Source organism: Poromitra crassiceps, assembly GCF_964638095.1.
Source record: "Poromitra crassiceps genome assembly, chromosome: 8".
NCBI lineage: Eukaryota > Metazoa > Chordata > Actinopteri > Beryciformes > Melamphaidae > Poromitra > Poromitra crassiceps.
In genome coordinates this window covers 4,094,074-4,104,707 of record NC_139629.1, presented here as the reverse complement: position 1 = coordinate 4,104,707, position 10,634 = coordinate 4,094,074, and the positions used below count along the sequence as shown (strand labels likewise).

The window sequence follows — 10,634 nt, the reverse complement described above, 5'->3', positions numbered from 1 at the left end:
TATTTTAATGCTTAACAATACGTAAGTGCATAGTATGTTTTCTATAATTTAATATTAGTGGTAAAAAAATGTGAGGTTACAGCATGACAACCCACCCAGTCACATGACAGCAGCATCAGGCCTCTCATGAAGGCTAGTTCAGGCTGTCTGTGAGTTCTGCAGGGTATAGTTCAGTCTGAGTGGAGGCATGTGACTTAATAAGAACATTCATTTTGCAATTATATGTGCCTGCCTTGGCACACAAAGTTACATTAGAATGAGAAGGTACTGTTTTTTTTGTTTTTTTTTAATTGAATACAATTAAAGCATCATGACAACCTAAAGGAGGAGCCAAAAGCAATACGTTGATTTAGACCGCTATGAAATCACTGTCCCTGCCCTGGCACTGTCCCTGCCCTGGCACTGTCCCTGCCCTGGCACGCGGTGACAGCAGGTCTCGGTTTGGGCCATAAATGAAGTCGTCCTTCCATGTCCTTGATGTCCACTCCCAGGACTCCCAGGACATCGTCACCCAGCGGAAAACCTGAGGTGTGAATCCTGAAGGTCCCCAGAGGGCAACACTGCATAACTATGACATCAGCCAGCCCATAAACTCGTAAACTGGAGCACACACGGAGACATGCACAACGGTACACACACACACACACACACACACACACACACACACACACACACACACACACACACACACACACACACACACACACACACACCTAAACACAGCCAAACATTTCATGGGTTGCTAGCTTTACGAGCCTCTGTCTCTGTCTGTACCATTCGGGCTCATGTCAGATAATGACTAGATGTAAAAAGACTAAGGACTGTTGGAACAATCGAGTGGTTAACCGACTAACAGGCGTCTCCGGCACACTGCCGTATGTGCACCACTATGTTTACAATATGGCTATAGATTCACCAGGGGGCTGTAGAGATGAAAATGAGCCCTGTGTGAAATGAAATGTACTACAAGCTATGGCATCATGTACTGTATGTCTGGATACTATTCACCAGCCATGGCCTCCCTTTCCTTCTGCCTCTCTCACTCGTAACACTAGTAACAAAGCCCTTTTGCTAACAGTACTGTATAACTACCTAGTATGAGTAGGCTAATATCAGTACATATCTGGGCTAATGGTTTTCAGAAAAAACAAGGCAGGAAAAGAAAACGTACACTGATGAGGTAACAGATCAAAGCAAATAGTTATTTCATTAAAGTCCCTGGAAACCAAAATCCACAAAAACCTTCTAACTATTAAATGTAGGGTCTTATGTGAGTAATTGTGTGCCTCAGAAAGTCGGAGACATTAGTTTTTAGTTCACACACACACACACACACACACACACACACACACACTCCATCTATCTTTCCTACTCTCTCTCTCCTCTCTCTCTCTCTCCGTTTCCCTCCCTCCCTCCCTCTCTCTCCCTCTCTCTCTCGGAGGAGACCTGCAATCCTGCATGCACACACACGGGACACGCCCACACAGTCAGCGGGAGAAAAGACATTGAAAATCTAATTGATTCTCATGACTTTTGTCATGACTGTCAAACCTAAATTTATATACTTTGCGACGTTCATCATCGTTCAAATTTGGCTGGTGGCTTATTAACATAGGGTCCTGTGATGTGATGAACTCAAAATGCTAAATAATAAAAAATTGTTTCTGGTTTCCAGGGACTTTAAGATCAAAGGCCAGGACTCACCATCTTCATTATTCTAAGCACAAGTTGCTCTGTCTCACCACTATGTGATAGGTGCCAGGTGTCAGAGGACAGGGCACACTGTCCCATGCTTTTTGGTTAGGGTTATTCTGGGCCAAAATATTTGACTGCTACTCTAAAGCCTACAAAGAAACCCTTCAGCCGGAGGCGGAACTCACCATTTTTCGGCTGCTTGGAATCTTCTCTGCTCCTCCCTACGGCTGTGCAACAGTCTCTGACACAGGGGACGACTGTCGCCAAGAGACTCATTCTGAAGGAATGGAAGTCCTCCTCTCCACCTTCTTTTCAGCCCTGGCTGACGGACATGGTCTCAGTTATACGCATGGAGAGACTCAGGTTCCTGAGGACCAATTCACTTAGGACATTTTCAACTATCTGGGACCCGTTCCTGGCCTATTTTGACGAGGTTAAGGGCGATGGGTGACTCGCCCGGCTGATTTCTTATGGACCCCTTGCGTGGGATTCCATGCACAACATCTCTTACAAGTACATAAGCACGTTGGTTGACTGTACTGGTAGCTGGTAGCGCTAGCCTACGCTGTAATATAGCATAATATATGCATTTCCCTTTTTTTGTTTTTTTTTTGTTTTTTGTTTCCTGTGTCTGAGTCTGTTCAACTTTGTTCTTGGTGTTCAAAAAATCTGTCAAATAAAATATTGGGGGAAAAAAGATCAAAGCCCAGGGAGAGATATTGCCAGGAGCAGTAAACCATTTGAACTCTGCAACAACATTTGTGGCTCGCTAATTCCAAATAAACATTCTGCTCATGTCACAGAGATGTACGTGTACGTGTACGTGTCCACACGGTCATACATGTACGTGTCCATACGGTCAGATTCCAAGCAGCAAACAGAAGGACAGCTGCTCCTCCTAACAGCACATTAAAGGGAGATGTGAGCTGGAGGCCGTGGGGACTTACGGAAACACGGCCAAGGTCAAGAGCAGCAGCAGCACTGAGAGAGAGGGAGGGGGGGAGTGTGTGAGAGAGAGAGAGAGGGGGGGGGTGAGAGAGAGAGAGGGGGGAGTGTGTGAGAGAGAGAGGGGGGGGGGAGTGTGTGAGAGAGAGAGAGGGGGGGGAGTGTGTGAGAGAGAGGGGGGGGGGTGAGAGAGAGAGGGGGAGTGTGTGAGAGAGAGAGGGGGGGGGGAGTGTGTGAGAGAGAGAGAGGGGGGGGAGTGTGTGAGAGAGAGGGGGGGGGTGTGTGAGAGAGAGGGGGGGGAGTGTGTGAGAGAGAGGGGGGGGTGAGAGAGGGGGAGTGTGAGAGAGAGAGAGGGGGGGAGTGTGTGAGAGAGAGAGAGGGGGGGTGAGAGAGAGAGAGAGAGGGGGGGGGGGGTGAGAGAGAGGGGGGGGGTGAGAGAGGGGGAGTGTGAGAGAGAGAGGGGGGGGGAGTGTGTGAGAGAGAGAGAGGGAGGGGGGGAGTGAGAGAGAGAGAGAGAGAGAGGGGGGGAGTGTGTGAGAGAGAGGGGGGGTGAGAGAGGGGGAGTGTGAGAGAGAGAGGGGGGGAGTGTGAGAGAGAGAGAGAGTGTGAGAGAGAGAGAGAGAGAGAGAGGGAGTGTGAGAGAGAGAGAGAGGGGGGGGGGAGTGTGAGAGAGAGAGGGGGGGAGTGTGAGAGAGAGAGAGAGAATGAGGGAGTGTGAGAGAGAGGGAGAGGGGGGGAGTGTAAGAGAGAGAGAGGGGGGGTGAGAGAGGGGGAGTGTGAGAGAGAGAGAGGGGGGGAGTGTGTGTGAGAGAGAGGGAGTGTGAGAGAGAGGGAGAGGGGGGGGGAGTGTGAGAGAGAGAGGGGGGGAGTGTGAGAGAGAGAGAGAGAATGAGGGAGTGTGAGAGAGAGGGAGAGGGGGGGAGTGTAAGAGAGAGAGAGGGGGGGTGAGAGAGGGGGAGTGTGAGAGAGAGAGAGGGGGGGAGTGTGTGTGAGAGAGAGGGAGTGTGAGAGAGAGGGAGAGGGGGAGTGAGAGAGAGGGGGAGTGTGTGAGAGAGAGAGAGGCGGAGTGTGAGAGAGAGAGAGAGGGAGTGTGAGAGAGAGAGAGGGGGGGAGTGTGAGAGAGAGAGGGGGGGAGTGTGAGAGAGAGAGAGGGGGAGTGTGAGAGAGAGAGAGAGAGAGAGAGAGGGAGTGTGAGAGAGAGAGACAGCAGCAGCAGCAGTCAGTGCGTTTACATGCACAGTTAAGTCGAGCTATGGTTATAGCCTGATTAGGCTAGTGTCCTCTAGAGAGAGAGTGGCGTCAGCGGAGAAAATGCGAGACTCATTAGCCAATGAACAGCCAGGAATGGGTCTCGCGCTACTTTTGCATGCTAAAATAAAGCTGATAATGTACAATTTGATTCAAGGGGGGGAAAACCCTTTCAGAGTACAACACAAACTGTCTATTTTGCTGCAACTCGACAGTGCTGCTTAATCCAGGACCTTAGGGCGGCTGTAGCTCAGGAGGTAGAGCGGGTCGTCCACTAATCGCTTTGGAGAAAAGAGGTCGGTGGTTCGATTCCTGGCTCCTCCAGTCTGCTTGTCGAAGTGTCCTTGGGCAAGACACTGAACCCCAAATTGCCCCCTTTGGTGTGCCAGCACCCTGCGTGGTAACCTGCCGCGATCGGTGTGTGAATGGGTGAATGTACCTACTGACTGTAAAGCGCTTTGGATAAAAGCGCTATACAAATGCAGGCCATTTACCATTTACCATTTACTTCCTGGAACTCTTGAGAGTAAAAAACTGGTCCATTGGAGTGAATGGAGATGTCGGGACTCTTCTATCTACACGGCTCTGGATTAGGCTATTTACTCGGACTACTGTCCTTGTCCCAGTATACAAGCACGGGTGGGAAATCGATTTATTTGCCTCCTCTACCATAGGTGGCGATCTGCACTCTTTCAGCTCGTAGATGCGTCACCGCAGACTCCGCCAATTCTAACAACTGGTAGCAGCAAGTCTCTTAAATGCAAATGGTCACGTAACACAAAGCTGCCCTTGTTAGCTCAATACAGTTGAAACTAAGATATTCCATTGAAAAAATATTTTTTCTAGCCACAGATTTAGCTACTACATCAACAAACTTCACATTTAGCTAATCGCTCCCTGGCCACTAATATAACAGTTTTACATGCTGTTCGACTTCCGGGTCAAAGGCTGGCACGGGAGCTTCAGCGCATGCGCTGATCGCCTGGTCCAGTCCGGTCCCACGTTCAGTCCGACTGGCCTGTCTACATGCAGGAGTAAATCGACTCCCAATCGCATTATCTGCGTGTGTTAGTCGCACTTTTATAACTTCGATTTCAGTCGAGCTAACATGTTTACATGTATTTCAAAAGTCCGGGTTTTAGGCGGACTAACGCAATAATTCGATTTCTTTTCTAAGTGTCATGTAAACGTACTGAGTGAGAGAGAGAGAGAGGAGGAGTGTGAGAGAGAGACACTCAGTGATACAGAGACAGAGACAGAAAGAGAAGGCCAGCAGCAGCGACCAGAGGGAGAAGGAGCAGAAGAAAGAAGGGAATGGATAAGGAGGCAAAGAGAAAGGCGGGACCGTGACAGCTGTGTGGATATGGCCAAAGGTTCCAAGGCAGGAATGCAGAACAGATCGGCCAGACAGCGGCTTGTCCTCTGGCAGCGCCAAGCCCAGGCACAACACACAGCAGCTGCTTAATCCCAACGCAGACCTGTTAGGCCCTCACTAACAAAGCTCTCACTGACTTCTCCATCAGACCACATCTCCACCAGACCACATCTCCATCATACCACATCTCCATCAGACCACATCTCCATCCATCACACCACATCTCCATCGGACCACATCTCCATCACACCACATCTCCATCAGACCACATCTCCATCCATCACACCACATCTCCATCAGACCACATCTCCATCACACCACATCTCCATCGGACCACATCTCCATCACACCACATCTCCATCAGACCACATCTCCATCACACCACATCTCCATCACACCACATCTCCATCACACCACATCTCCATCACACCACATCTCCATCAGACCACATCTCCATCAGACCACATCTCCATCAGACCACATCTCCATCAGACCACATCTCCATCAGACCACATCTCCATCAGACCACATCTCCATCACACTACATCTCCATCACACCTCCATCAGACCACATCTCCATCAGACCACATCTCCTGTGAGCTTCAGTCAGTCCTGCTCAATATGCTTGCCATGGATGTGACCTGCCATCTTCCTCCCTCACATGCTTGGCAGGAAAGTGAGCAGTCACCCTTCTTGTCAGCCTCGGTCACAAGCGAAGCCATATACTGTAGTCGCATCAGTATTCTGAGCAGACTTGCAATGCGACGGACGCAGTGAGACACCCAAGCACTCAAATCAAGTCACAGTCAAAGACACAAGGTTTACTGCTCTAAGACAAGATGGTATAAGCATTAAGCAATGTCAAAGGATTCCTCCGGTGTTGGTAAAAGTTTTCCAGATTTACACACGTGTGTTCCCTTTACAAAACCAAATCCAAACGGATGGTATGTACCAATACAATCCATGGAGGAGATGTATGGGTCTGTAACCAAGAAATAGCATTATAAAAGCACACAATATTTATTTGCGACTTTTGTCAGTCAAACTACTTTTCGCTTTTTCGAAACAATGCGTATGCTCACTTTCACCTCAGGAGTTGTGTTTGTATCGATCGCAAGTCCCGCCTTACACGGCACTCCTCACCAATCGCTAATCTCCTTCATGGTTACTTCAAGCTAGTGTCCTCTAGAGAGAGAGAGAGTGGCGTCAGCGGAGGACCAAAATGCGAGACTCATTAGCCATTGAACAGACAGGAATGGGTCTCACGCTACTTTTGCATGCTAAAATAAAGCTGATAATGTACAATTTGATTCAAGGGGGCGAAAACCCTTTCAGAGTACAACACAAACTGTCTATTTTGCTGCAACTCGACAGTGCTGCTTAATCCAGGATCTTACTTCCTGGAACTCTTGAGAGTAAAAAACTGGTCCATTGGAGTGAATGGAGATGTCGGGACTCTTCTATCGATACGGCTCTGCTTCAAGCCATTCAGCTGAGAAAGTGTTCATCTGCCAGAAAACAGTTTGTGTGGAACACGCTAGCGGTAGCTTTATCATTCCACAATTTGTTCCACAAATGAGTTGGAACTACTCACAAGCTAGTTTGGTTTCCACTGAGACACTGTTTTCAAACACTAGGATCATTACGTTAATGCAGAACTTCTCAAATATTTATTCTATCTAGGTTAAGAACAAAAACAAAAGTAATTTCAAAAGTGAGTGAGGCCAATCTGAAAATCAAAAGCATTGAGCAACACCAGAGGAACCCTTTAAGTTCAAGAGACATTGCTGAATCACTCACAGAGTCTTTGTCTTGAACACATCCAGGTGTCGAGCGCTCACAGCTCACCGACAAAGAGCTCTTACCTGCGACCGAGTTGGGCCTGGGCATCATGAGGGAGGAGGACAGATGCGCTGGGTATGGAAGCGGTCCTTCAGGCATGTGGCTTGGGGGCTGCGGGGTCCCAGCCGACGTGCTGGGCTGCTGCGGGTCGGTCCTGGCCGGGGTGTCGGTGGGCGTGGCCCCGGTGCTGCTGGACTCTTCCTCCGCCACGGGAGAGCAGGTGTCGGCCCGCACGCTCGCTGCCAGCCCATGGCGCCCGCTGCCTCTCAGGCTGCCATCTTTACTCCACTCCAGGCTGGAGCCGCTGCGGTCGTCATTCTCTGAGGAACTGGTGATGGTGGCTGAGGAGGGACACACAGAGAGAGAGAGAGAGAGAGAGAGAGAGATTTTAAGTGAGAGAGAGAGAGAGAGAAACAGGACAGATCGGCGAGTAGGCGTCTCTGTCCTCTATCTAGAGCGAGATGATGAACAGTAATGGGTAGACACAACGTATAGGTTTGCAACCTTTTCCTTACAAACCTCATCCAACACTGCTCACCACCTGATCTCATGTTTACAGCTGCAGTTTGCTCACGCTAATGAAAGCTAGCCAGCTGTGATGTGGTAGATTTATGGTATTCATTTCCTCAGCGCAGACTCCTCTGATCATGTCTTTTATCCTGATCAAAACTCCTCGGCTAAAGGATGCAACATCATTGGGGGGGAATAGCATGATCCTCCTCATGCACTACGTCCTGCCGGTGAAACTCCTCGCTGTCAGGTGAAAAGAAGCGGCTGGCGGCTTCACATGTATCGGAGGAAGCATGTGCGGGGGTGGAGCAATGACCAGGACAGCTTCCCCCCCCAATATTTTATTATTTTGAACAACCAGGCCCAGACACAGGAAGCCACCGGGACAGCTTAGCAGGGGGAATTGGCCAAGTACAATTGGGGAGAGAATGCGGAGATACAAAAAAAAAAATATATATATATATATATATATATATATATATATATATATATATATATATATATATATATATATGTAGCCCTATTGTAATGAAACACGACCCATCAAACTGAACATGCACAGTGTGACTGGATTTTGTTCTGCGAAACAAAATGTTCCCTTGTAGGAAACACAAATTCAAGATTAAAGAGTGGAGTTGAAAAGTTAAGTTATCCTTTATTTATCCCCTTGGGGAAATTCATCCTCTGCATTTGACCCATCCTCTACTAGGAACCTTCCTACAACTAGGAGCAGTGGGCAGCCACAGTGCAGCGCCCGGGGAAATAACACGCAACATTTTGGCAAAATTTTGGTGAGGGAAAAAAACATTTTCAAAGGGGTCCTCTTTTTCACAGCCTAATGTTGGCAGGTGTGTGTGTGTGTCCGTGTGTGTCTGTTTTGAACCAGGTAGTAGCCTTATATTGTCATTTAGCCTTTCTGCTGCCACTGCATGGTTAAAACAGCAAATTTTATTTTATTGGGGCGGGGGGAGTGGGGGGGGGGTGTGTGTGGTATATAGGGATGTTCATCAATTATCGAAAATCGATAATTGATCGTTAAGGATTGGAATCGATCCTGTGGCATTTGGATCGATTTTTTAATTATTAAAAAAAAAAAAAAAAAAAAAAAAAATTGGACTAGGTTTGGGTGGAATTCGTTCCTCCTCGCCCCACTCCATTGCACAGCCGACTAACGTGAGGTGGAGCTTCATATAGTCTCTAGTTTTCTGGCTGGGCACGGGCCTTTGTGCCAACAAAACTGTTTTAAACATGGGAAATTCACACCGGCATGCGCTGGGGACAGCAGTGTTGGAGAGGAGACACATTGAAATAAAGAGTTCATTGAGGAGAACACGTTGTCTTTCGTATTTTCTGCCATAGGCATTCATTTTGTAAAAAAAAAAAAAAAAAAAAAAAAATCTAAGTATTAACACATTGAGTGCCAGCCGTTTTTTCAATGCTGTAGGTAAGTTGTGCCAGGTTTTTTTTTGAGGATTCTGGCTCATTTTACAAGAGCCGAGGATTCTTTTCTGTTAAGACTTCGTGAACACCAATCATCTAAAAAGAACTAATAGAATGTGTGCTTTCTCTGTCTAAAAGAGTTAGTTTGTAGAGTTAGTAGTTATGTAGATATTAGCCGTTGAGTACAGCATGGTTTCAGAGATTTTCAGATAGTTTTGAGATAAATGGATTTTTAGAACCACCTCACGTGCCTGTGATTATGGGTGCCCTTGGGCAAGTCTGTATACTGTTTTGTGTGTGTGTGTGTGTGTGTGTGTGTGTGTGTCTATAAACTCCTCCCTCCGTAGGTGTGGCTTTGCAGTGTTTTGTCACAGGCGAGTTTCTGTTGCCTCACAGATCCCAAAAAAATAGAAGGGAATCGCAGGAGCGGGGAAGAGGAGAGGAGAGGCGAGGGGGGGGGGGGTTAGACACGGGAGAGAAATTCCTTCGCGATCCCCTTCTTCCAATCTTGAGGCAGCCTACTCCGCTCTGCTGCTGCTCCTCTGGGCTGCTGCTGCTGGCGGCTCTCGGGCGAGTCTGGAAACGGGCTCGTTCGTTTCTTGAGGTGTCGGCTGAGAGCTTTGAAGAAGCTTTTGCGATTCTGGTCTTATTTATGCGCAAAGGTACTCGAGTGTGTGTGTGTGTGTGTGTGTGTGTGTGTGTGTGTGAAATCGAAAGAGTTTTCGCCCAGCTATTTCCTTGAAAATTAGAATGGCTTTCTCCCGCGGACTGGCTTTCTCTCTGTCTGGAGAGAACTGTCGCCACTTAGTGGTCGGTAAAATAGATTATACACATTCTCTTCCTCCAATATTGATATAGAAGACGTAAAAGGGGTTGATTGATGTCCCACCGTCAAAAAAAAAAAATGTTTATGTAAGACGAGATATCTCGTCTTTGGCACTCAACGGTTGGATTATGTAAGACGAGATATCTCGTCCATGGCACTCAACGTGTTAATATGATCGATAATCGATAATTGATCGTTAATTTTCACCGATTATCGATTTTGGAAAATTTTCAAAATGAACATCCCTAGTGGTATACACAGTGGAAATGGTCCCTGGGAAATGTGGTTTGGGACGTAGTGGTACTTGGACAGAAACGTTTGTGAACCCCTGCTCTAGTCCTTCCCTCAGACCAGCCCAGCTCCCGAACACAATCTTACAAGCTGAGCAGAGGACCAACGCTTCACAGCGGCAGGCAGCTGGACGATGCAGAAGCATCAGCACAGTCAAAGGACTGACTGACGGCCAGCTGGCTGCGTTTGCATCACACACTGCTAATCTGCATTTCATAACGCTGCAGCGCATTGCATCATGGCTAACATTACCATAACAAACCCGTCCTGGACCTGCTGACTCCTGTGATGTTTGGCTGTGCAACTGTTAAGTCATTCGTGACACAACTCCCTTCTAGCCCGGCGTTCAGAACCACAGCGACGGACACAACAACAGTTCTGTTGGGCGAGCTATTCACCTTATGTTCCAACACACGGGTCAGCCAGTTACTTCCTATTGTGTTGACACTTCCTGTGACAGTA

General features: G+C 47.9%; 1 protein-coding gene across 2 annotated transcripts in view; it reads right to left on the bottom strand.

Annotated features, from left to right (window-relative positions):
- tanc1b (tetratricopeptide repeat, ankyrin repeat and coiled-coil containing 1b) overlaps positions 1–10,634 on the bottom strand; it is a 216,250-nt gene that overhangs the window by 73,288 nt on the left and 132,328 nt on the right. For both annotated transcript variants that reach the window (XM_083641834.1, XM_083641835.1), the window contains exon 7: positions 7,129–7,446. In XM_083641834.1, coding sequence (XP_083497960.1) covers positions 7,129–7,446 — 318 coding nt within the window. The remainder of the gene's footprint in view (positions 1–7,128; positions 7,447–10,634) is intronic.